Source organism: Squalius cephalus, assembly GCF_949319135.1.
Source record: "Squalius cephalus genome assembly, chromosome: 12".
In the NCBI taxonomy this organism is placed as follows: Eukaryota; Metazoa; Chordata; class Actinopteri; order Cypriniformes; family Leuciscidae; genus Squalius; species Squalius cephalus.
The window spans coordinates 13,258,815-13,284,230 of record NC_137133.1 but is presented as its reverse complement, the minus strand read 5'-3'; the positions used below and the strand labels follow the sequence as shown (position 1 = coordinate 13,284,230).

Genomic DNA, 25,416 nt, shown 5'->3' with positions numbered 1-25,416 from the left:
CCCCCCAATATTTATACCATCACATGAAAAATATGCAGACCCAAACTTCAACCCCCCCAATGTTCAAACCAAATCTACGCCCTTGCAAGCATATGACATTTTATTTACAGCAGACAATCATGCGACTGACCACATAAGCAGCGCGCTCCCGGGTTCATAGGATCACAAAACCTGCTCCTTCACCGTGAATAATTCACCATTCGATTGCATGAGTTTTATCACTGAGGTGCCATGCAAATTTATTTTTACAGACATCCACGTGAGAAACAATTACCGTCTGAATAGGTCTCAAAAACGCGGTTTGAAATCAACAAGTGGATCTCTGAGCTGCACTTTGAAAATCTTTTCTTTGTACTTTTGTCAGTTAAATAAAGGTTAAAGAGAATGAACAATCACAGATTCTTGATTTTATTGCATTTTACAAAATGTCACAACATTTCTGGATTTGGGTTTGTATGTTAATTCATAATTTTTACTTTCAAAAAACGAATTTTACAGTATTTTACAGTGAAATTTCATATAATATTAAAACATTTACAGATTTTCATTGTATATGGCAAGGTTACCTTGCAGTTAACTTGCGTATATATACTTTCTGTACACATTACATATATTTTTACATTCTATAAATACACTAATGCTCTCGGACAAGTAAAAAGTTAGCTGAATATTATTTAAACTTTTGGATTTAGAATATGCAAAACACATTTTCAAAAATTCCTTGTGGTTTTTCTGAACCTAGTAAGAAGCTTATATAATAGGCTTGTATAATGTTATGTTCATGAGACACCAATCAGACACCAGGAGATTTTATATTTTAAATTTATATTATTATTTATGGAAATTAGTTATATTTTAATTGTGATTAGCCTTTATCGTTACATTAACACAATGTCTTCTTAGCAGGGGGCTTCAATGGAATACACAGCATTACTGCAGGGGGTGTGCTAATTATTTTTGAAAACAAATTAAAATGTTCATTATGCAAAAATACATTTAACCACAGGTAAAGTTCACCCGAAGTTCAGCTAAATGTTTAATTGTCCAGGCCATAATTTAACAGTTAACACAGTATACAACAGGGGGTCCCTATAAAACCATCAGGGGGTTCTTGCACTGGTAAAAGTTAAAAGCTCCTGTTTTAAAGCACACACACACACACACACACACACACACACACACACACACACACACACACACACACACACACAGACACACACACACACACACACACACACACACACACACACACACACACACACACACACACACACACACACACACACACACACACACACACACACACACACACACACACACACACACACACACACACACACACATATATATACAGTATCTCCATACAGTAAATACATATAAGTGAGTACACCCCTCACATTTCAGCAAACATTTTAGTATATCTTCTCAAGGGACAATGCTATAGAAATGAAACTTGAATATATTTTAGAGTAGTCAATGTGCTGCTTGTATAGCAGTATATATTTACTGTCCTCTGAAAATAACTATTGTCAAAATAGTTGGCATCAAAAGTGAGTACACCCTAAGTGATAATAGTTTATTTAACCATGCAAAGCCATGCAAAATGTCCTATTTATCATGTTCATGTTTTTGTCTGCTTGACAGGACCATACAAATTTGTGTATCTTGTATTAGAGCAGTTCAAATTTGGTGCTTTGAGTACAATTCTCTCATACTGACCACTGGATGTTCAACATGGCACCTCATGGCAAAGAACTCTCTAAGGATTTGAGAATTAGAATGGTTGCTCTCCACAAAGATGGCCTAGGCTATAAGAAGATTGGTAACACCCTGAAACTGAGTCACAGTACAGTGGCCAGGGTCATACAGAGGTTTTCCAAGACGGGTTCCACTCAGAACAGGCCTCGTGAGGGTCAATCAAAGAAGTTGAGTCCTCGTGCTGTGCGTCAGGTGCAGAAGCTGGCTTCAAAAGACAGACGCATGAGTCCTGCCAGCATTGCTTTAGAGGTTGCAGAAGCGGAAGGCCTGCTTGTCAGTGCTCAGACCATAGGCCACACACTGCAACAAGTCGGTTTGCATGGCCGTCGTCCCAGAAGGAAGCCTCCTCTGAAGCTGGCTCACAAGAAAGCCCGCAAACAGTTTAATGAAAGCAACCTGTCCAAGAGCATGAATTACTGGAACCATGTCTGTGGCCTGATGAAATTAAGATAAACTTGTTTGGCTCAGATGGTGTCCAGCATGTATGGTGATGCCCTGGTGAGGAGTACCAAGAAAATTGTCTTGCCTACAGTCAAGCATGGTGGCGGTAGCATCATGGTCTGGGGCTGCATGAGTGCTGCTGGTACCGGGGAGCTGCGCTTTACTGAGGGAAATATGGATTCCAACATGTACTGCGACATTCTGAAGCAGAACATGATGCCCTCCCTTCAGAAACTGGGCCGAAAGGCATGATAACGACCCCAAACACACCGCCAAGATGACAACTGGCTTGCTGAGGAAGGTGAAGGTGATGGAGAGACCAAGTATGTCTACAGACCTCTACCCTATTGAGCACCTGTGGTGATCCTCAAGTGGAAGGTGAAGCACCATGCGTCTAACAGCCAGTAGCTCCATGATGTCATTATGGATGAGTGGAAGAGGATCCCAGCAACAACCTGTGCCGCTCTGGTGAACTCCATGCCTAGGAGGATTAAGGCAGTGCTAGATAACAATGGTGCTCACACAAAATATTGACACAGGTTTTGACATGTTTACTTAGGGTGTACTCACTTTTGTTGCCAGCTGTTTTGACAATAATGGCTGTATGTTGAGTTATTTTCAGAGGACAGTAAATATATACTGCTATATAAGCAGCACATTGACTACTCTAAAATATCATTTTTCATTTCTATAGAATTGTCCCTTGAAAAGATATACTAAAATGTTTGCTGAAATGTGAGGGATGTACTCACTTTTGTGATAGATAGATAGATAGATAGATAGATAGATAGATAGATAGATAGATAGATAGATAGATAGATAGATAGATAGATAGATAGATAGATAGATAGATAGATAGATAGATAGATGCTTACTTGCTTACTGGAATATATATATATATATGCATGCATACACACACACATATATATATATATATATATATGCATACACACATATATAAATTAGTCTAGTTCTTCTCACTAGAAAGTTACCATTGTAATAATCAGAGCTACACTGCAAACAAGAGATGTGCTTCATTGATTATAATGTGCTAGATATGGTTTGTTGTATTGTAGTGTCGACATGGTGTTTCGGCTCTACCCTCTCTGTAAAGATTCAGATAAAGAATTGATCGTGAGGCTGCCAGAGTGGAGTGCATCATGCCGTCTGCTTATTGTCATGAATGATTCAGAGAGGACCATTGATTGAGACGAAATGTCAAGGAACTGAACTAATGAATTTGGAGCATAAAAATCAGTTCATCCTCATCTTCCCTCATTGCTGGATAGACTAAAATGGGGAAATTGATCATGAATGCTGATTCATGCATTCAAAACAACCTGCTTTTCTTTAAGCAAAATTAGGTTGAATCTTAATTCTGACATTAAGGGTTTCAAAGTGATGTTAGATTTAAGGTACGAAAAGGTGAAAGATTTCCCCACACAGATTTCCCAGTGGCTTGACCAACAGTTGACCAACAGAAAGCTGCTTGGTTTAACGTCTGTGTGAGCTGTGCTTCAGACATCATTACACTATTGACAATAAACAATGGACCTTTTTTGCCCACAAAATTTAACTGAAATTTTGCTAATGTGACTGGACCTTTTCACTTCAAAAGTGCCACTTGATTGAAGAGCTGAATTTACATTTTAACAAATATTTGGAAATTTATTAGGTTGTTTTCGATCTGTTATTTTGCTGTAAAAGACTCTCTGTTAATCTGTTAAGCTTCTATTGAATTTCAAATGTCGTTTTTCCCCCTATTCGTCCTGCCTTTCATAATGTGCTTCTCTCCTCTTCCACCTGGAGGGTTGGTCATGTGGCCTGTATTAATCTTGTTTCTGAAACAAGATAATATTTCTTTGTGTGTGTGTTTATCTTACAGCCACTACACCATGGTTTGAGACTTACCGCGAGAACTTCCTGCAGTCCATGCCGGCATCAGAGCACGAGTTCCTCAGCCACTACCTGGCCTGTATCCTTTAAAACACAGAAAAACAACTTTCTTTGCCCCTCTCCTAATAACTCGACCTTGCTTCTTTTTTTATGCTCGTATTCTTTCTTTACCACAAGAGACGCACTGAAATTTTGACTGTAAAAAACTTTCTATAATAAATTATTTTAATAAAGTATAAATGTAATCTAAATATAAATTATAGTTAAGGATGTCCATTGATACAAAAAAAGGGTATATTGCTCACCAAGGGTATATTGCTCACCTATGCTCACCAAGGTTGCAATTATTTGATCAAAACTACAGTAAAAACTGTAATATTGTGAAATATTACATTTCACATAATTATAATATGCTTACTTGCCCAATCTATCCAGATTTTTGATTGAGTTGGTTTCGGGCAAGAATATATATATTTTGTCACTCTTGCATTTAGCACTCTCTTCTCCTCCTCCTCCCTTTTTTTTTTTTTTTTTTTTTTCTCTCTCAGTCTCTGTTTTGCTCTTCCCTCCATCTGTATTGTGAGAGATCTCCTGAACTCGGCTGTAGGTATGTTGGTGGTGTCGTCCCATGAGGCGGTGCCGACGGAGCAGTTCCTCAAGCTGTCCCAGGAACAGCACAGAATCCAGCACAGTGGAGAATACACCCACCCCAAATGGTTCATCCCAAACACGCTCAAATATTACGTGCTGCTTCACGATATCAGTGACGGAGACGAGCAGAGGTTTGTGTGTGTGTGTGTGTGCACGTCAGTCTCAAGTGTTCTCCTTGTACAGGGGTCGAAATTAACTTTTTTACTTAGTAGCGCTAGTGCTCACAACTTCAAAAAGTTAGGAGCACCTGCAAAACTTTTGGAGCACCAAAACTAAAATGTTTATATATATATTCTTTGCCACACACTTTTTCTTGTGCTTGGCACTCTCCCTGTGCTCAATCAAGCTCTCACGCTTAAATTGTGTGAATTAGTGATGCGGTTATATCTGCTGATAATACGTGGCTCAGGTGGGCCAAGTATTAAAAAATAACATTCCAATTAATAGCGGGTGGGTCGTGGATGTGAGATAAATCATTAATGTGTTCTTTTTAATAAAGACACAGAGCTATCATTTCACGGTAAATGCAACGAACGTGCATTACTTTCGGTTTCAACATTAATGTATATCTCTTCAGGGAAAACCAATCAAGAAAAACATGGTATTTCAAAAATGCTGTTGGATATTGTTGATATTTGAAATCAACCCAAACAAACACACCCCTCTCTTCATTGCTCCGCCTCCAAAACTCATCCTCCAATCCTAACCGCCCTGCTCTGAGTCGGTCTCGAACCCTGATCCGGCAGTATGCAAGGCGAGTGCATTAACAATGACGCTAAACACCACATTCTCTAGCAGTCGTCAGGGTGACTCTCACTAGCTGGCCTCCGTTACGCACACAATCCAAGAGTGGATGTCTGTTTATCATAGCAGAAGCGCAACAAAGTAATGCTTCATGAAAAATAAAGCGCAGATGATGAACGAATGACAAGGAAGCACAATAAATGAATGTATAGTACACAATAGTAATTACAACAGCACAGCAGCTCTAGACAAACAATGACACTCAAACCCAGTGTTACTCACATGTGGACCCAAATCAATGCAACCTCCGCGTCTGTTTTCTGGCCTTCCCGCTTAGGTCTCTCCAGCACTGGAAAGCTTTTCTAATATTAACACGGGTCCTAAAGCTCTTGCTCAGTCATAACCCTTTGTTTTCCAGTGATTTCTTCTGAGCTTTTCTCTTTTATATTGTCTCATCTCTATTTCTGCTGTCTTTCTTCAAATCTCCCTCTTGCTCGTTCTCTCTCCTCCACCGTCATATGCCCCTTAATGCCAATTGGCTACACACATTTGTTGTTGTTTGTTCGTGTGTCAGTCTGACTAACTTCCAAACAGCGTTTTTTAAATACCGCTTACCCCACCTTTTACAACTTAACATCCTTAAAGGGGTAGTTCACCCAAAAATTTAATTTCTGTCATTAATTACTCACCCTCATGTCGTTCCAAACCCGTAAGGCATCATCTTTGGATTTGTTCATCTTTGGAACACAAATTAAGATATTTTTGATAAAATCCAAGAGCTTTCTGAACCCCCCCCATAGGCAGCAATGTCAATTCAACTTTCAAGTCCCAGAAAGGTAGTACAGACATCATTAAAATAGTCCATGTGATTAGTGGTTCAACCTTAATGTTATGAAACGACAAGAATACTTTTTGTGCGCAAAAAAACAAACAAAAATAACGACTTTATTCAATAATTTCTTTTCTTCTGTGTCAGTGTCCTACTCTGATCACGTAGTAAACACAGTGCAGCGCTTCTGGGGTTCTACGTCAGAACGCCGGCTCATTATTAGTTAGCTACTGCTTCAGTATCACACACGTGTCGTGGTGCTCACTTGGTTTGTTGGTCCGTTGGGTCGGATTGCTTTCACACCTCAACTGAACCGCTCCAGATCTCATTTGTAATCGGACAGTGACCACCATGTTCAGGCGATCTCAGACCGATTGTTTCAATAAGGATCCGAGCACGATTGCCGTGTTCATATATGCCTAAACGAACCGAACTGAGAGAGAAAATGCACCAGGTTCCAAAACAAAGGCTCCAAATGAGACAGGTGTAAAAACGCCCTCAATAATACTCAGTTAATAATACTCAGTCAATAATACTTGATATCACACTATGCACAAGTCGTTTGGGCAACTTTTACTCATATGATCACTATAAACTAGAGCTGCACGATTAATCGTTAAGAGATCGTGATCTTGATTCAAACACTCACACAATCTCATTCCTACATGACAACAATTCGCCCATGTCTATTAAACTTTTCACAAGAACAAACACAGCGGAACATTTAAATTAGTGTTGGCGCTGACACTGACCCAGAGAGAGCATGAAACGGTTATGAAACGGCTTCTTTTCGGCCACACGGCATCATTATTTTTGTGTTACAAATATTCATATTATCCCAGAAATACTGCGAGCGCACGGAGGGAACTTTGTGTTGGCTTTTAAGTTCCACAGAGGTCACACCTTTGACTTTTGGCTTGACCAATGAGAAAGGTGCAATTCTCAAGCAGGAAATTTCCTTTGTTTGAAAAGCTGACTCATTTGCATGATTGGAGTAAGCTGGCAGTTTGTGTCTATTTATACTCTGATAAATATAACAAACACACACTGCATTCTATGAGAAGGTGATGTCCACCAAAGTGTGAGTCATTAAACAAGTAATATTTTGATAGGTGACACCACCTAGATGGGGCTACATTAACTAGTAGTTATATCATCAGGCATGCATAACACTATACAATATGAAAAGATAATATACAAACAGTACTAATAAACAAAATGTACTGGGGAAATGCATGTTCATTCATTAGACAGATTTGTCAGTGGATTAGTGGAGAGAATTCCATTTCTAAGGGACTGCATGTCTGTTTCTTGTGGCCTGTACTGTTCTCTTATTGAGAACAATCAATGTCCCTAGTGTCTTTGAGTGGAGAAAAAGGGTGATAATTCTCTGTGGCGAAACCAGACATCACACAGTCTTCCTGGGTGAGGGGTTGTGTTTGATCTGTCGTTACATATGACACGAGGGCAAAAGAAATATGCACAGAAATACACGCACATTCTTTCAAATAATTGGGGTTTTCTTGCTTTAGGCAGTTTTTAAATTTATAAGTAGCTCAATTAGATTCTACTTTAATTATGTAAGCTAGGAGGTCAAAGGAAACAGGAAAATAGATATACATGCATGAAGACTGTGTTCACTCACAAGTCATAATTTATTACTGTTACTGAAATACGTTTATTAATTAAACTGCTTCTAGCTGAACTGTGCTCAGACTTAATGTTGTATTTAAAAAAAAAAAAAAATGTCCAGTGCCGAGTGAGTCTTACCTGCTCTTTATTCCATATGCCATTCAAAGCCTCTGATATTCCCACAGCTTGTTCTGATTCTGCAATTAAACAAAAAGAGTTGATTAACACTGGAAACATGTATCCAATCCTGCCTCAGGGATTAAAACGAAAGTGATGTCAGGAGAAAACATTTCTCCTTTTCTTTAGTAATTGTGTACATTTAATTAGAGGAAGTAGCATGAGTAGAATAAAATGAACCTTTAAGCCAACACGAACTGCATTTGCAATGTGCTTTTCTGTGAATATTGATTTCTGACATCAGCTGAGCGACGGGCATGCTTGCTTTCCGTTCCACTTACTGCATGTAGACAAGTTGCCAATCACGGTAATCGTGCGCTGCCTACAACTTGACTGTGGGGAGAAGGATTAGGCTGTCATGTATATTTATGATTGTATAGAACAACTATTAATGTCGATCTCTGTCTCTCAGGGCGGACTCAGTGTATGAGGATATGAAACAGCGGTATGGTACTCAGGGCTGCTATCTGCTCAAGATAAACTCCCGGAGCGGTAGCACTGGTGCGGACGAACAGATTCCGGACCCCTGGAGTCAGTACTTGCACAAGACCAGCGTGCACAACCCTGTGAGTGCCACAACCTCTGCAACTCATAAACTTCTGATTATCGTCATAAAGTCTGGGCCACATTGCATTGTTTTCTGACCAAGAGCTAGAAAAGTTTTAAAGGCGTAAACCAGGTGTCCTCAACTGTGGTCTGGTTCCGGATTCCAGCTTGATTCCAACCGGACCACTGGACATATGACAACGGTAGCACCATTTTACCGTACATTAGTTAGCAGTGCATCAGAACAACTGAGCGGTTCACACCACAAGCATTCAGGGTTGTTTATGGTAATAATCTTTTGGCGCTACATCCTCTAATATTTTTATCTAGAGCCAAACTTTGGTTATTTTAACAGTAGCTGAGACACAGTGAGCAGCAAAATAAGTTAATACACTAAAACACTGCCAAAAATGAGAATGCAGCAAATATAGTTTATCTGTCATATGACTCTGACCGTTCAAGCTATGTTTTTAATTCTTAATTTAACATTATTAATCAGCATGTTAAGAGCATTTCATAATAAACAATGTTATGATTGGGAAAAATATTTGTAGATGGCAAGAAAAGACAACTTTAACTTTGAAATTACTAGTTAACTTTGTTTTCTGCTCATGATGAGGGAGTTTTTAGTATTTTTCATGATGTTTGTTTTTAGTAGATATTTATTTTAAGCAAAATATAAAAATGGTCCAGACTTCAAGAGGACAACACTGAACCCCCATTCAGTATATTTTCTGTCACATGGCCTTCTGCCTTGCATGAAAATAATAATAGCTTGATAAAACATTTGATCTTACTTTTAATATTCACATCTAATTGGGCTTAACTGATTCAATATTTGAATTTGTTTATAGAAAAATTCTCAGCACTGCTATGCCTCTGATGGCCCAATATCCTCATCCTCGATGACTGTTTTGACTGCTTAGGATTTTTTTTTTTTGGCATAAACTATGGCATAAACCTTGCAAATCCAGGGTACAAGTAATGTAATATTTTGTTATTTCTTTCTAAGTTTATTTTATGGTCCATGGTGGAAGAACACTTAAATATTTGATTCTATTACTAAATTAAATATTATACAATATGTACACTTTTATAGTGTTCTTCCACCATGGTCCTTAAAATTAGTAATTAAATGTTATGAATTTTTTATTGTTATGATTAAATTATAATTATCATTTTTTTTTATAATTAAACATTTTCTTGAAGTAGTATCTTTTTAAGTAGTAATCGTTTAAAAATACATTCTCATTACCTTTTTAACAATTTGTTTTTAAATTATTTTTTATTTCAAAACGATTTATTTATTTAAATTTTATATTTTAATAATGATTTAATTGCTTTTCATCAATTTTCATCAAACCCCAATTTGGGAAATCTGCTATAATATAATACTTTTATTTGCTATAATTTCCTCTAATGAATTACCTCAGTCTCAGTCAGAATTATCTCAGTCTTTTTATAAATGTATCTGAAAGCAGTGTGGTGAAACTATTGGTAAATCTAAAATCAATTTTGATTGCTATATTAACTGTTTTACAATATTGAAGTTAGAGAGTTATCTGAAAAATGCATGATGTAATGATTAAAATTGTTCTTAGTTTTTGTGGAAAAATGTGTTGCCCTAATGGAATTATTGTTGTGTGACTATGATGGATTTGAAAAATTGAATTTGTTCTGCCAAATGAAATGTTCCCCAACCCTGGTGATGTTTAATAGGAGCTTTATGAAGAATGTGCAGTGAATAATGCAGTTGAAAACAACATCGGTGCAGAGGAAGATGGTCTTGATCCTTCAGTTAGAGGTTAGTCCATTCCAACTGAATCCAATTACCAGGGATTTTGGTTATAAACCTCATATTGATGAGAAATGTTGGTCTAATGTTAATTAGATGTTCCACTCATGTTTGCAGACACAGACGGCATCTCAGAGACTCATCCTCTGCAGCTGGACCAGCCCACTGATGCCGGTTACCCTAGCAACAACCCTGTAAACAGCGTGGATGTGACGAAGGCCAGCTTGACCTCTCACTCCACCCCGACCCCTCGTGGAACCTGCCTGACCCTCAATGACCACGACCACATCCGGCAGTTTATCCAGGAGTTCACTTTCAGAGGATTACTGCCGCACATCGAGAAAAACATACGGCAACTAAATGACCAGGTACATAAACGCACACAAATTATATGTTAGATCTAATTAATCTCAAGTCTCTGTATTGATTGACTTTGATTTTCTTTTCAGGTATTTGTGTAAATTTAGACTATATTTGTTGGAAATACCAAATTTGAGGTCTGTAAGATTTTACATGTTTTTTTTTTAAGAAGTTTCCTACACTCACTAAAGCTGCATTTATTTGATCAAAAATACAGTAAAATATTGAGAAATAGTATTACAATTTAAAATAACTTTTCTATTTTAATATATTTTAAAATGTATTTCTGTGATGCAAAGCTTCACAGCATCATGAATTATCACAGCATAATTCAGCATCATTACTGCAGTCTTCAGTGTCACATGATCCTTCAGAAATCATTCTAATATGATGATTTGATGCTCAAGAAACTTATTATTATTATTATTATTATCAATATTAAAAACAGTTATGTTCCTATGATCTTTCATGAATAGAAAGTTGGGGAAAAAACCTGCATTTATTTTGAATTAAAAATCTTTTTTAACATTATAAATGTCTTTAAAATTGTATTATGTACAATTGTATTATATATAATTAATGCTTTTCAGGTTTATTTTTCTTTGCCATACAAAAAAATCTGTTCTGATGAAACAAAGAAACAATGAAATAAAAAGAAAAAGAAACAACTGAGAAGCTAAACCACATCTGTCTTGTTTAAATTGTATAGTACATAATATTTATTTTATAATCCCTTATACTGTACATTACAATCTCTCAGAAAATCATGTTTTACTATTGGCTCCAGCATCTTATATATTTTTTTGTTTACCTCCTTACATTATATATACCTTTTATAATTCATTCTTGTTGGCTGTATAGTATTATTCCATTGTTTTGCTGTTGATTTATTTGCTGTTTTTTAAATATGCACATCTTGGCTGAATTCTTACATAATAAATCAGTTTTCATACTTTCAAAATAAATCTAATAGGCTTACATTTCCCAGTACAAGCAGAGGATCTGTTAATATTTATAACTTTTGACAGTAATGCAAATATACTGTTTCAATTTAATTAAATTTTTTTATATTTCTGAAAGTTCTACACAGCTTTTAAGCTTTTCTTTCATCTTGCCGTCATTTTTCTTTATTTCACATTCTAGCTTGTCTCGAGAAAAGGTCTGAGCCGATCTCTTTTCTCCGCCACTAAGAAGTTGTTTGGTGGAGGGAAGGTCCCAGAGAAGAGTATTGCTGAGCTAAAGAACACTGCAGGGCTGCTGTAAGTGACCTGAAGTACAAATTTAAACGTTTGTGTTGTTCTTTTATACATCTCATTGACCCTTGTGATATCAGCTATCCCTCAGAGGCTCCAGAGCTTCAGATCAGGAAGATGGCCGACCTCTGCTTCCTAGTTCAGCACTATGAGCTGGCCTACAACTGCTACCACACTGCCAAGAAGGACTTCCTCTCCGACCAGGCCATGCTGTATGCCGCGGGATCGCTGGTGAGACTCACACCAAGCTGCTGCTTGAAAAAAGCTCCACAGATAGGGACACTGGCATCGTTTCTGTGGTTATAAAGAGTAATACTGTCTGAACATGCCTCAGAGTGATTGCCTGGTGTCTCTGTCTTTACAGGAGATGGCTGCTGTCGCTGCATTTCTGCAGAGCGGGGCACCGAGGCCGTACCCTGCACACTACATGGACACGGCCATTCAGACCTACAGAGACGTGTGCAAGTAAGAAAATACTTGGTCTTAGGCATGTTAGTATTTTCACCAAAAAATGGTGTTAAGCCAGTTATGTCTTTTGCTGTAGTGTGTCAGTGGGAAATATTAGTTTACATTTCTAACTGAGACAGACTAAATCAAGAACTGTGGCAACGTCTCCAAGACGCTTGAAGAAACCTACCAGCAAAGCTACCTGGAAAACTATGTGCAAGTGTACTGAGGACAAAATTAGTGTTAAATGCAAAGGGTGCTCACGCCAAATATTGATTTGATTTAGGTAATAGAAGTTAATTGATAAACAATATCTGTTTATGACGTTATTTTTTGAAAGCATCCTCACTTTACAGCATTTTTACACAAGTGCCTAAAACTTTCACAGAACTGTAGCTTTGCAGGCAGGTTTCTTCAAGCGTCTTGGAGACGTTGGGATGTTCCATAAAATTATATTTGAAATATTAAAGCCATAGATGAGAATCTTGTGCTGACTAATGTTACACTTATTCTGACACCTACTGGCGTGCATGCAACATCGTGAAAAAATGAAGGTTTACAGTCACGGATGTGACTGTAAATGCGGTATTTGTAGTGACCTATGATAGATTTATTCCGTGTGTTTGCTAAGATCATGTGATAAGCAACACACAATAGCACTCATAGGCTATTACAAAACATTCAGCAACACATGAGACTCCTATACAGATGTGCCACAAACTGAAAAAAATATTACCGACTTGAATGTGTCTAATTGACATTTATTTGAAAATATCAGTAAATTAGGCTATTTGTGTAGGATTTTGTCACAATTATGTCAGTATAGCTGCTCAACTCAACTCTGTCAGTCACTACTGGAGGAGCCAGCCACAACATACGGCCATGTTCCGTGATAATGTCAGTGGCACATGACACAATCCATGGGCACATGTCACAAGTTGTAATGGCTCAAGCCACTATCCACTGGCCAAAGAAGATCGGATGTGCCTCTCAGCTTAGCGTCATGTGCCATTTGGCTTCTGTGCGTCAGATGCCATGTCGCTTATGTTAATACTGCTACTTGAGTTTAGGCTACTTGACTCAGACATAAAAATATAAATAGTATAAAAACTGCATTTCTCTCTATAGTGCGCTTGAATTGGAATAGGTTATATATTACGCCTGTATAGTATATTGAAAGCATTATGGTTCAGTACATTAGAAAATTAAATTAATATAAACGTGCGATCAGTCGACTAATGACTTTTAATATGAGCAACTAGTGGTCGACTAGAAAAATCTTTAATCGGGAACAGCGCTATTATTATTAAAATAAAATTTAAAAAAGTAATTCTTGTTTTCTTATTTGGCCAGGTGTGTTTGTGGCTTTTAAAATAGTTTAGCATTTTAAAGGGATAGTTTATCCAAAAATGAAAATGATTTACTTATTTACTCAGGTGTATATAACTGTCTTCTCTCAGACGAATACAATTGGAGTTTATTAAAAAAAATCCAAGTTTCTTAAATGGCGCTCAAGGTTTTGAAGCCCAAAAAAGTGCATCCATCCATCATAAAAGTATCATATGACTCCAGGGGTTTAATAAAGGCCTTCTGAAGTGATGGGTTTTTTGTAAGAAACATATCCGTATTTAAAACTTTATAAACTAAAATAACCAGCTTCCGGTAAACATCTGTACGCAAATCAACTTACGGCGGCTGTGCAAAGTTCACTGGTTGAGCAGTCATGTTTTCCGAAGCTTGTGATAGTTATTTCCAAAAGTTTGCTTGAAGTGAATAATTCCAACTGTTTTTTGTCAAGATGAATACTGATTAAACCTGTCAAACTAAAACTAGACCCACAAAGGGAAAGATTTCTGTTTCTGTGCACAGTATAAGAGAATGCGGAGATGGCTCCATTTCTTCAACGGCAAGTAAAAATCCTGCTGGAAAAAGTGAAGGCTGAAATCTCCAGCGAAACAACTTTGGAGGCAATTTTAAAACTGGAAAGGAGGGTGGATGAGAAGCTGACGGATTTACGTGAGCAATCCAAGCAAAGCAGCGCCATGATTGCAAGCTTAACGAATGCGGTTCAGAAAACTGGTTGGGGTGAATAGTCGAAATTGAAAACTCAAAAGAGGTGAATAAGTGCAAGAAACTTATTCTAATAAAGGACTTGGAGATACTAAATGAGCATCTTTACAAGGAGAACTATGATCTTTAGGAGAGGGTGAGAGAACTAGAAAGATGAGGTGGTGTCTTTGGATCAAAGGCATACAGTAGAAGAGAAAAAAAAAGATGAAGATATCAGATTGCATGTCATTCAGATCCTAAGTAAGATTGCACCTGAGATGGAGGCAAAGATGGAAGAGGCTGTTGACATCATCCATGGGCTGGGAAGAAGGATTGTGCTGTTCACTCAAAGGGGGGTGAAGGATGAAATCTGGCGTCGAAGCAAAATATTCTCCTATTTGCAAGGCAGAAGGATTGCTTCCTCGAGAGGATTTGGAAGACAGATGAAAGCTGTGGCCTCAAATCGAACAAGCAAGGAGGGCAGGAAAGCTTGCTTTTTTTCGCGGTCCATATGGCTTCATAGAAGCACGACAGATCGCTTTTGACAGGTGAAGTGATGGATAAAGCTGATGGAAGCGGTCATTGGTTGATGGTGATACTGAAAATTGATGGTCTTTTTTTCCTTTTAATTAATATTTATGGCTTTAATGATGCAGCTCAGAACCAGAAATTAGTAGAATATATTTGTGATGGCAATCAGAAACTAAAGTGCTGTACTCATCTGATAATGTTTTAGTAGGAGGGGACTGGAATATGGTTCCAGATTAGTGGAAAGATAGCTGGCCTCCCAGACTTGTGTTTGGTGATATTTGCTTGATATCGCTTGATGTTTGGCGATATTTAAATCCTACATGTTTTTCATGGTTTGAACATAATGGGGAGAGAAAATCTAGAATTGATTATTGGATGGTTAGTGAGAACAATCTAAAATATGCTTCACAATCTACAATTTCTAAAGCTCCGTCAGCGGATCATTGCTTTATAGATCTCGTTTTAGATCCCACATTTAAGCAACGTTATTGGAGGTTATTAGCCTAGAAATCTAGACGCAACCTAGCGGCCGGCAGCAAAATGTATTTTGCAGCCAGGGTGGTCTAGCAACTCTCCATTGACTTTTGAGCTGCAAAAACCTAAATTAGGTCAGGCCAATCACATCGTGTATAGAGTAGGCGGGGCGGGCTTAACATAATGACGACAGAGTTGCGACGGTTGCTGCTACTTGAAAACAAAGAATGGCTGCTGCTGCTGGAGAACAGTCTTTCGAATCGGCTTTGGCCGCGACTCTGGAGGACTTGGAGTTAAGTTTTCTTTGAGAAAAGAACAAAGAACGGCACTTAAGTCATTCTTAAAAAAAGGAAGATGTGTTTGTAGTTTTGCCGGCCAGATATGGCAAAAGTTGAATCTATCAACTAGCTCCGCTGTTGGGAAAACACTCTGGTTGGTTGAAACGCTGTCCTATTGTGTGCAGAGGGAATTTGAAAGACAGCCGTTTATCCCGCCCCTCGGATTGAGCCGTGTCTATGGTGAGTTGCCAGACCTAACATCTTGATGTAGGTCTGGCTTGCCAGGCTAGGAGGTTATTGGAAGTTCAATGCCTTTCTCTTACAAAATGAAGAATTTTGCAATAAAAATCAAGGAATTAATATAAATGATTCTTTTGATTGTAATATAAGTAAATGGGAATTTCTAAAATTATGAAAATTTTCAATGGATTTCTCTTAGAAACTAAACAAAGAAAAAAATGGAGTATGAAAGGAATTTAATTTGGGAAATATATCAGTGCTGTAACAAACCAGTTTTAAATAATTATGAAAATGATAGGGTGATGGAACTTTAAAGTAAATTAGATCATTTGTATCTTGAGGGCACAGGGTGCTTGTATAAGATTACGTGCCAAGTGGATCGAGGAAGGTGAAAAGAACTCTTCATATTTCAGTTATTTAGAAAAAAAAAAAAATAGATAGCAAAGGAACTTTATCAATAGTTTTATGATCCAAGATCTTAGAATGATCCAAGATTTTAGAAGAATCGAAAAATTGTTTCAGTTCTATTCTAAACTATATTATTCTGATTTCTCTTCAGATGAGTCGGATCTCTCTTTTTTTCTTTTTTTGCTAAAATCCAGAACAATATTCCACGTATTGAGAACTCTCTTAAATTATGTAATTCAGATATTAGGATTAAAGAATTTGATTCATTTGTGGAGAAGATGCCTTTAAACAAATCCCCAGGGACAGATGGGCTCACTAATAATTGGTTAAAAATAGATTTGAGAAATCTATTATTCAGTGCCCTAAAATAATGTATTGAAAAGAAAGAGTTGATAAAATGTATGAAGCAAGGCTTGAATACTTTGATTCCCAAAGCTGGTAAAGATAAAAGGGTTTTTGAGAGGAAGGTCAATCCATAATAATATTAGATTCGTCAGGGGAACCTCTGACTCAATACATGACATAATGACGAACACGGAAATGCAGAGGATAGAGCAAAACAAAACACCGGTCCTGAATTAGAAGTCTAAAATGAGATTTTTTAAGAGGGAAATGTTGGAGGATTTTTATATAAGAGCAGAGGAGCTTGAGTTTGTTGCCCAGGCCTATTTGTTTGAACTGCGAGTGATGTCTATTCTCACCTTCACCTACTCCTACCTCCTACGTCATACATCGTATCAGAGGTTACGATTCCGCCGTAAGTTGACTTGCATACAGATTTTTGTCAGAAGCTGGTTATCATAATTTATTTATTTATATATTTATATATATCTTCATATACACTTAGGATGGCCTGAGGGTGAGTAAATCATGGGATCATTTTCATTTTTGGGTGACCTATCCCTTTAATGTTTTTATTAGTATTTAAAAAATTATTATTTATTTTTTATTTTTTTTAGTTGTTGCTTCTGTTTTTAGGCCAGACAGTATATGCTGGTTTAATACTTGAGCACTTGATGAAGGGATTTTTATTTATTTTATTTTTTTGGAAACATGTTGCATGTATATAATATATGTGTAAGACACTGTTTTTTGTGTTTGTGTTACAGAAACATGCTTTTGGCTGAGCGGTGTTGTCTTTTAAGTGCTGAGATTTTGAAGAGTCAAACCAAATACTCCGATGCTGCCACACTTCTGATCAAGATGACCAGTGAGGTGAGCTCAACCCCCTTGACACATCTACATCTGAATACTGTACCAAATATTTAGTAATTTCTTTGCCATTATCACCCAGGAATCAGGCAGCAGGGTTCGTACAAGGTTCTTTAATGGCTTGAAGTACTTGAATTTGACTTGTTGAAATGAATCTGGGGAAAAAAAAGAAAGAAAAGAAAACAGTTCGCAACAGAGTATAAGTGCGTGAATGATGGTTGGAGCTCTGCCTTTATAAAGCCGCACCGAATGCCAATTCCACTGAATCGTTCTTCTTCAGACCGTTGGCTTGTCAAAAAGAGATTAGAAATATAAGAAGAAACCAAAAACCAAGAAAACAAGTGTCGCCAAATCAACAAAATAATCAAAACAAAATCCCCATAACCATTATCCCAAGCCTCTAAACTTCCTACCAAAAGAAAAATGCAAAAACAAAACCAAAATCTTCACCGTATACGGCGTCGTAAACAAACTACGCTGACTTAAAACAGAAAATACAACTGAAGGCAATTACTCTTCAACTAACTAACACAGAAAAATGCTATCTACCGTTGTTCCAAAGATACTTGTAAGAATCAATCAATAGAGCTATTTACGATTGATTTGTAAGGTCAACATTCAGTAGACTTGTACAACATTAAGAGACAACAACTAAAGGTAAATCAAGCGTTCAAAGTCTCACCAAGTGGTTCAGTTATACAACACACCGCGTTTGTCTCAGATTATCCGCATGTAGCACAAAGATCAGTCACTCGCACACACTTGCACTTAATACGAGACTTGAGTACTAGCGCTGAAACAGTGCATTCTCTAAGACAGAACTAGCAGTGCAGTAATACATCAGCAACAACAATGAACAAACCTGAAAGTGTGTTGACTCGGAAACCACCGAACAAACATTAACATGTAATCATGGCAAACTTGACTTTTCGGCTTCAACAAAGGCATGGGAGTTGAATGAGATCTGGCGCTGATTTGCTCACTCATTTTCAACAGGGCATTTTAACCTGTCGGCACTTCAGCGGATTGGTCGAACGTCGATCATGACTTTGAGCGTCGTGATAATGTTTGATAAGTGAGTTCTCTGATTGCAGTCCTTGAAAACCAAAAAGTACTGCTTGAAAAGTCCTTGAAAGTCTTGCAATTTCATTTTACAGTATCTGCACAAACGCTGAGGCAAACAGGTGCTCCCACCCAAAACTCACACTATTGGCTGATCTGTTGTTTCTGTGTCATGCTGCTCACATTAACCTAATTCACTTCACACTTCTTGTTTCCCTCTCTAATAGGACTCTGACCTGCGGAGTGCACTCCTATTGGAGCAGGCGGCTCACTGCTTCATGAATATGCGCAGCCCCATGGTGAGGAAGTTTGCCTTCCACATGATACTGGCTGGTCATCGTTTCAGCAAAGCTGGACAGGTATGTTTGCAGATTCAGGAAACACACTTTCCTAAAATACACACAATTGTCTTCATCACCATTACATTAAATCACTGGTCTCTAGATGGGCCCTGGCACATTACAAGTAGGCCACAAGATGGCTTACAATAATTTAAAATAAGACAAAACAAGGTAAAACAGCAAAAAATCAAGATAAAGCTGAAATCATATTTCTCAGTTTAGTTTGTTCCCTCAACAACTGTCATTTGTATTCAATGGGTTAGTTGACCAAAAAATGAAAATTCTGTCATTAATTACTCACCATCATGTCGTTTCAAACCAGTAAGACCAAATGAAGATATTTTTGATGAAATCCGTAAAAGTAAAGAACACTCACATGCGTCAGAGACTTGATGAAAGGATCATTTTTTCTTTTTCAGTTTTGTTGGAAACATGTTGCTTGTATGTAATGTGTCACATAAACATGAGAGGTGTTGTCTTTTAAGTGCCTGCTTGTAAAAGCGAATGAACATATCCTGTATCTGAGGCTAAATCACAAAATATTAAGAATGCAACTGCGCATATTATATTTTTCTAACTTCAAAAGATCGGCCACTGATCGGACACCACCTGATAATCACACGTTTTAATGATGCACAAGATGCATCACAGAATACTCATGCTGTGAGAGGCGAATATGAAAGGCTAAGCAGCGACGGCGTTTCAGTAAAATAATAATGTGGTTACAAGATGTGTATAATTTAAACTAATACCATATTAAATAACTCCACTAACATTAGCTGCTGTTCAGTTTGCATACCGCTGCTCTCCTTCTACTCTTTTCTGAACTCTTCCCTGTCTTCATTAAAGCTCCATGGGTTGCCAGATATCACAAATAAAGAAAACAAGCCCCTTAAAAATGCAATAAAAAAAAGACATGGCAAAACTGTACCAGGGAACAAATATAAAGTATGTAATAACTAGTATTACCAATATCCTAGAAAATTAAAAGGCTGGAATTGCAATTTATTATGAATAAAAGAGTTCAATATAAAATATTATTATAAATTGCTGGATAAAGTAAAACACCAACATGAGATTGAAAAATAACTTGAAAAGTTTAAAGGGTAACTCTCGCCAAAATGCAACCTAGGGTCTTTTTGTTAACCTACCTGATGCAAACTTTCGTTTAAAAGCATAATTAGAATGGAAACGCCACTTTTAAGTTTGACCGTATTTTTGTTTTCGGTCAAATTGCCTTTTGAATGGGAGTGCTTGGGGCACGACTATGATAGCATCAAAAATCGCTATTTTTAAAACACTAAGAAGGCTCGACACAACATGAAACTTTGCTCGAAGTATCACCAGGGGCTCTACGCATGAACTCGAGCATTGAGAACATTGTTTGTGTACACAGTTTACTAAAAAGAAAGATTTTGAACAACTCACTGTAGCTGTGTCCGCCGGCATTTTGACAGTCAAAAATAGTCGATCTCCGAATGTGAATGAACTGATTCTGAATTTTAGTATTGCTTTTTTATGTGAGCATCCTTTTTCAAATACGTTGAAGTTTCACTAACGACAAAACAACAAATTATCTGTGAATTTATATGGAACTAAGCTTTAGGAGCTTTCCATCTTTACTCTCCCTCCCTGTTACTTTGCATTCGGAGATCGACTATTTTTGACTGTCAAAATGCCGTCTGGAAAGGGTCAGATATGGTCAGGCTGTCAAGTTTCACCTGGAAGCTGATGCTGCTTGCCTTGAACAGCTGTGAAAGCTATTGAACGTTGCAGTAAGATTTTGAAGTGCACTTATAGATGGAGATATTCTTTAAATGTGTCTGTTCACACACTCTCTCTCTCTCTGTTACAGAAGAGACATGCATTGAGGTGCTACTGCCAGGCTTTGCAGGTGTATAAAGGTAAAGGTTGGACACTGGCTGAAGATCACATCAACTTCACCATCGGCCGGCAGTCCTTCACTCTGCGGCAGCCGGAAAACGCTGTGGCTGCCTTCCGGCACATTCTCATCAACGACAGCAAACAGTCGGCTGTACAGCAGGCTGCTTTCCTCAGGGAATACCTCTATGTGTACAAGGTTAGACAGACACAGACACAGACACAGACACACACACACACACACACACACACACACACACACACACACACACACACAGACATCAGTTTTTGTCTAGCAAATCAAAGTCATGTAGTGCAACCAGCAAAACTTAATGACATTTCTGAATTACTAATTAATGATATTTGTACAGAAGACTTTTTTTTTTTTACCTTGGAATATACACTACTGTTCAAATTTTTTTTTTAAAGAAAATAACACTTTTAATCATCAAGGATGCGTTAAATTGATCAAAAGTAAGAGTAAATGCATGTATAATGTTATAAGTTTTCTTTTTCAAATAAATGTTGCTCTTTTGAACTTTCTATTATTCATCAAAGAATCCTGAAAAAATCATCCAAACATTTACATGAAAATATTAAGCAGCACAACTGTTTTCAACATTGATGATAATAATAAATGTTTCTTAAAGGGGGGGTGAAATGCTCATTTTCACTCAATCTCCTGTTAATCTTGAGTACCTATAGAGTAATATTGCATCCTTCATATCTCCAAAAAGTATTTTGTTTTATTAAATTTTTAACATAAAGATAGGCTGTACCGAGTCTTTCCGGAAAAAAACGAGCGGCTGGGGGCGGGCCGTGTGGGCGAAGCTTAGCTGTGCTAACGCGCCAAGCTAGTGACAACACACAGAGACATTTGTTCAACAAACAGTTTTACTCACCGTCCGGTTCCAACGCACGACCGCGAACCTTTATCATTGTGACTGCTCGATCCTTAAGCATTAGATGATCTGCAAATCCGTAGATCTGGGCTTTGTTTATAAAACAATCATCGTCGAAATGCAGGGAACAAAAGTCTTACACAACTCCGTTTATGCTCAGGAAAACAAACTGCCACGGGTTCCTTAACGCTGGGTTCTTTGGGAATCTGTGCAGGGTTGTCTTGCCCTGGCAACCAAAAACACACTTCTTTGGTGACATTGACTTCCCAAAAGCCGGGCAGGGCGCTTTGATGGCGAACTGCTTTCACTCTCTTGCTCTGGTCTACGAGTGCGCGCGCGGCCGCGATCTTACCGGAGAAGTGCCCTTAGGACCCATATAAGGAAATTCCGCCCTATCTTACGTAAGACAGAGCCATACTCGAAAAAAACTTTCCGAAACTTGTGACAAACCGGAAGGAGTATTTTTGGAACAGTTTTTGAAACTTTGTCCATGTTTAGCATGGGAATCCAACTCTTTACCAGTGTAAAAAACTAGTAGCATTTCACCCCCCCTTTAAGCAGCAAATCAGCCTATTAGAATGATTTCTGAAGGATCATGTGATACTAAAGACTGCAGTAATGATGCTGAAAATTCAGCTTTACATCACAGGAATAAATTACATTTTAAAATATTACAATAGAAAATTGTTTTTTTAAACTGTAATAATATTTCTCGATGTTATTGTTTTTACTTTATTTTTAATCAAAAATATGCAGCCTTAGTGAGCATAAGAGACTTAAACAAAAAACAAAAACAGTAGTGCATATTCAAAAACTTTTCTAAAAATAATTGTGTACACATGTTTGTAAGGGAAATTATAATTTTTTCCCACATGCCATTTGTACAATTTACCCATTCAGTCATAGGATAAGAGCAGTTTTCACATTGAACCAGGCTACATTTTCTAATATTGCTCTCAGAAAGCAGCTAGACTGACCCAGTTATTTCCCCACCACAATCAGATTTTAGCCCTGAGTTTAACTGTCTGTGTCGCTGCGAGACTGCTCTTTCGTCATCGTTTGGTTGAGTCTGTCTCATCAGCGCTCTGTCCTTAGGTGGTTCTGGACCACAGAACTCCATCACCTTCAAGCACTGCGCCGAATACATAACAAGAGGAAATTACAACATTCTGCTTTGCCTCGTTTCTTAATGGGAGTTTTATGGTGCTGATCTACCACTCCAGGAACAGTTGTGTAAAAAATCAGTCTCTCATATAAACGGCAAAGTTATTCGTGCAGTTAAAGCAACACTAAGGAATTTTTTTTTACCTTCAAATAATGTTTCCAAAATCGTATCAGTGGTTCATCAAGTCGTAACAGGGTGAATGGCACTTCTGCATTCACTTTGCGGCCCTATATCTGCTATAACCACACTATGCATGTTTGCCAAACCGGGTCGTGTTTCTGTAGTTCGAATGAGACATAAGAAAACTACAAATTTGACTTGCTTTACGTCAAGCGTTACAATAGTCATTATTTAGTTTTTCTTCGTTTCTGATGTCGCAATACATCATAGTTTCATGAAATCATGCAACATACTCTAACTTGTCTGTGGACATCGTTCATTCCAAAGCCGGTGCTAGATAAACAGTGAGCGTGCGTGCGACAGTAGGCTGCCGGCAGCGAAATTATTTACGACAGCGGTAATGGACAATTCCGCTTCCAACCTGTAGGGCGACCGAAGAGGAAAAGTTCCTTAGTGTTGCTTTAACTAATACAATATGTGACTTTTCGTAATGAATTTGCATAATTAAAGTGAAATGAGACTGGGAATGGGTATTATACATTAGCATTAGGGGTTTATACATTAGCATTTAGTTTACTATTAGTGTTTATTAATATTTGAATTAGCTTTTATTTTTATATTTTTGGGATCACATGACCTTTGTTTGCCAATCAGAAGACATCCATTGAAGGGAAGGTACTCGGTGGATGACTGTACAACTTGTAGGTGGAAAGAAGAGGCGTTCTTCAAATGATGTTGATATTTATGACCCTTTGACCTTTTGCCCTCAGAGCATGAGTCAGTCGACCGGTGAGGGCTCCCTCCCGCAGCTGCCTCTGCCCTGCCTGCACAGCTCACAAACACGAGTCTTCTTCGGCCATGAACGCAGACTCGCCGAAGGTAAGAACCCCCTGTGTGGCTCACTCATTCACAGATACAAGAAATAAAAAAGTGCCAATTTTAACATGCAATAAAAAATATCTGGGGGATATTTGAAGCTAATCTTCAGATACACTCTCTGGTATGGAGCTTATTATATGACAAAATGATTTGAATTTGAATTTGAAGCGTAATCTAACAAAATTGAATATTGTGTGGAATTTTAAATAGTTCTGAATTTGATTTCTTTAAACGATTATTGAACATTTGAAATTTAACGAATTGAAACGTTTTTAGACATTTATTTTCAAACAGCTGTTTTTTTTTGTTTTTTTTTTCTGAATTCTTAGACTGCAAATATCCAGTTTTAAAAAATACAGATTCAAGTTTTCAAGATGAAGAAGAAATTTGGAACTTCAAATTCAGTTTTCTAAAATTCAAACCGCGGAAAATTCAGATCGTACAGAAAGTAGGTCACAGGTCATCCACAGGGAAGAAGAGAGGATCTCAGAAAAGTCGAACGGAACATTTTGGCTGCACTGCAATAGTTTTCTGCCGCAAACGTGGTGGTGGTTCAAGAGAATCCGTCTATCATTCGTTCAGTCGTTTTTTGATTTAATAAGAGTAGAAAAATGAGAAAACAGCTTGAATATTAGATTTCTAATATTCTAATAATAGTCCTCTGCTGCTGCAGTTGCATGGATTCTTAACGTGTTTATTGCAACTACGTAGTAAAAATGTACAGGCTACATTTAATATTTTTTTCATCAAACAACCAGACTAACCAATGGCTAGACACAACCCATACTGGGGAAGAGCCTAGACAGGGCTTTCTTCTGTGTAGATATAAATTCACTTACGCTTTGCATCAGCTGGGTATGGCAGGGTAGGCTAAATGACGGCTGTCATAGCCGGCATGGTCACCCAGTAAGTTAAAAAAAAGAAATGAAGATATAAATCAATATAATTAGTAGTAAATTAAATATTTTAAACACCAATACAAAAAGGAAAGGATAATGCATTGACTTGGGGTGTATAATAGGCCTAACGTTCATGCATGAACTGTCATTCAGACTGACTGTCAGAGATATTAAAATACATAATCTTCTGAGTTATATGATGTAGGCCTTGTGTTTTATTTTTATTAAAATGTATTATAATTTATATCTCAAAAGGATGCGCTTTGTGCATTCTCTGACATTACATTTATTTATTTCATTAATATTGAGTATCAATTGATGTCAAGCAAAACTGTGTGTTATTTTCTTTGCCAACTAAACTTCCAAAAAATAATAATAATAAAAAAATTAAAAATAAAAAAACTTCCAAAGCAAAGCCATTGTGCATTCTCTCCATGCTGTCCAGT

General features: G+C 37.5%; 1 protein-coding gene across 9 annotated transcripts in view; it reads left to right on the top strand.

Moving 5' to 3' along the window:
• Positions 1 to 25,416, top strand: part of trappc8 (trafficking protein particle complex subunit 8) — a 69,448-nt gene that overhangs the window by 9,308 nt on the left and 34,724 nt on the right. For all 9 annotated transcript variants that reach the window (XM_079889073.1, XM_079889072.1, XM_079889071.1 and 6 more), the window contains 12 exons: positions 4,085 to 4,174; positions 4,703 to 4,877; positions 8,541 to 8,694; positions 10,394 to 10,478; positions 10,587 to 10,837; positions 11,973 to 12,088; positions 12,163 to 12,313; positions 12,447 to 12,547; positions 17,619 to 17,724; positions 19,011 to 19,142; positions 20,980 to 21,204; positions 23,963 to 24,071. In XM_079889073.1, the coding sequence (XP_079745199.1) occupies positions 4,085 to 4,174; positions 4,703 to 4,877; positions 8,541 to 8,694; positions 10,394 to 10,478; positions 10,587 to 10,837; positions 11,973 to 12,088; positions 12,163 to 12,313; positions 12,447 to 12,547; positions 17,619 to 17,724; positions 19,011 to 19,142; positions 20,980 to 21,204; positions 23,963 to 24,071 (1,695 nt within the window). The remainder of the gene's footprint in view (positions 1 to 4,084; positions 4,175 to 4,702; positions 4,878 to 8,540; positions 8,695 to 10,393; positions 10,479 to 10,586; positions 10,838 to 11,972; positions 12,089 to 12,162; positions 12,314 to 12,446; positions 12,548 to 17,618; positions 17,725 to 19,010; positions 19,143 to 20,979; positions 21,205 to 23,962; positions 24,072 to 25,416) is intronic.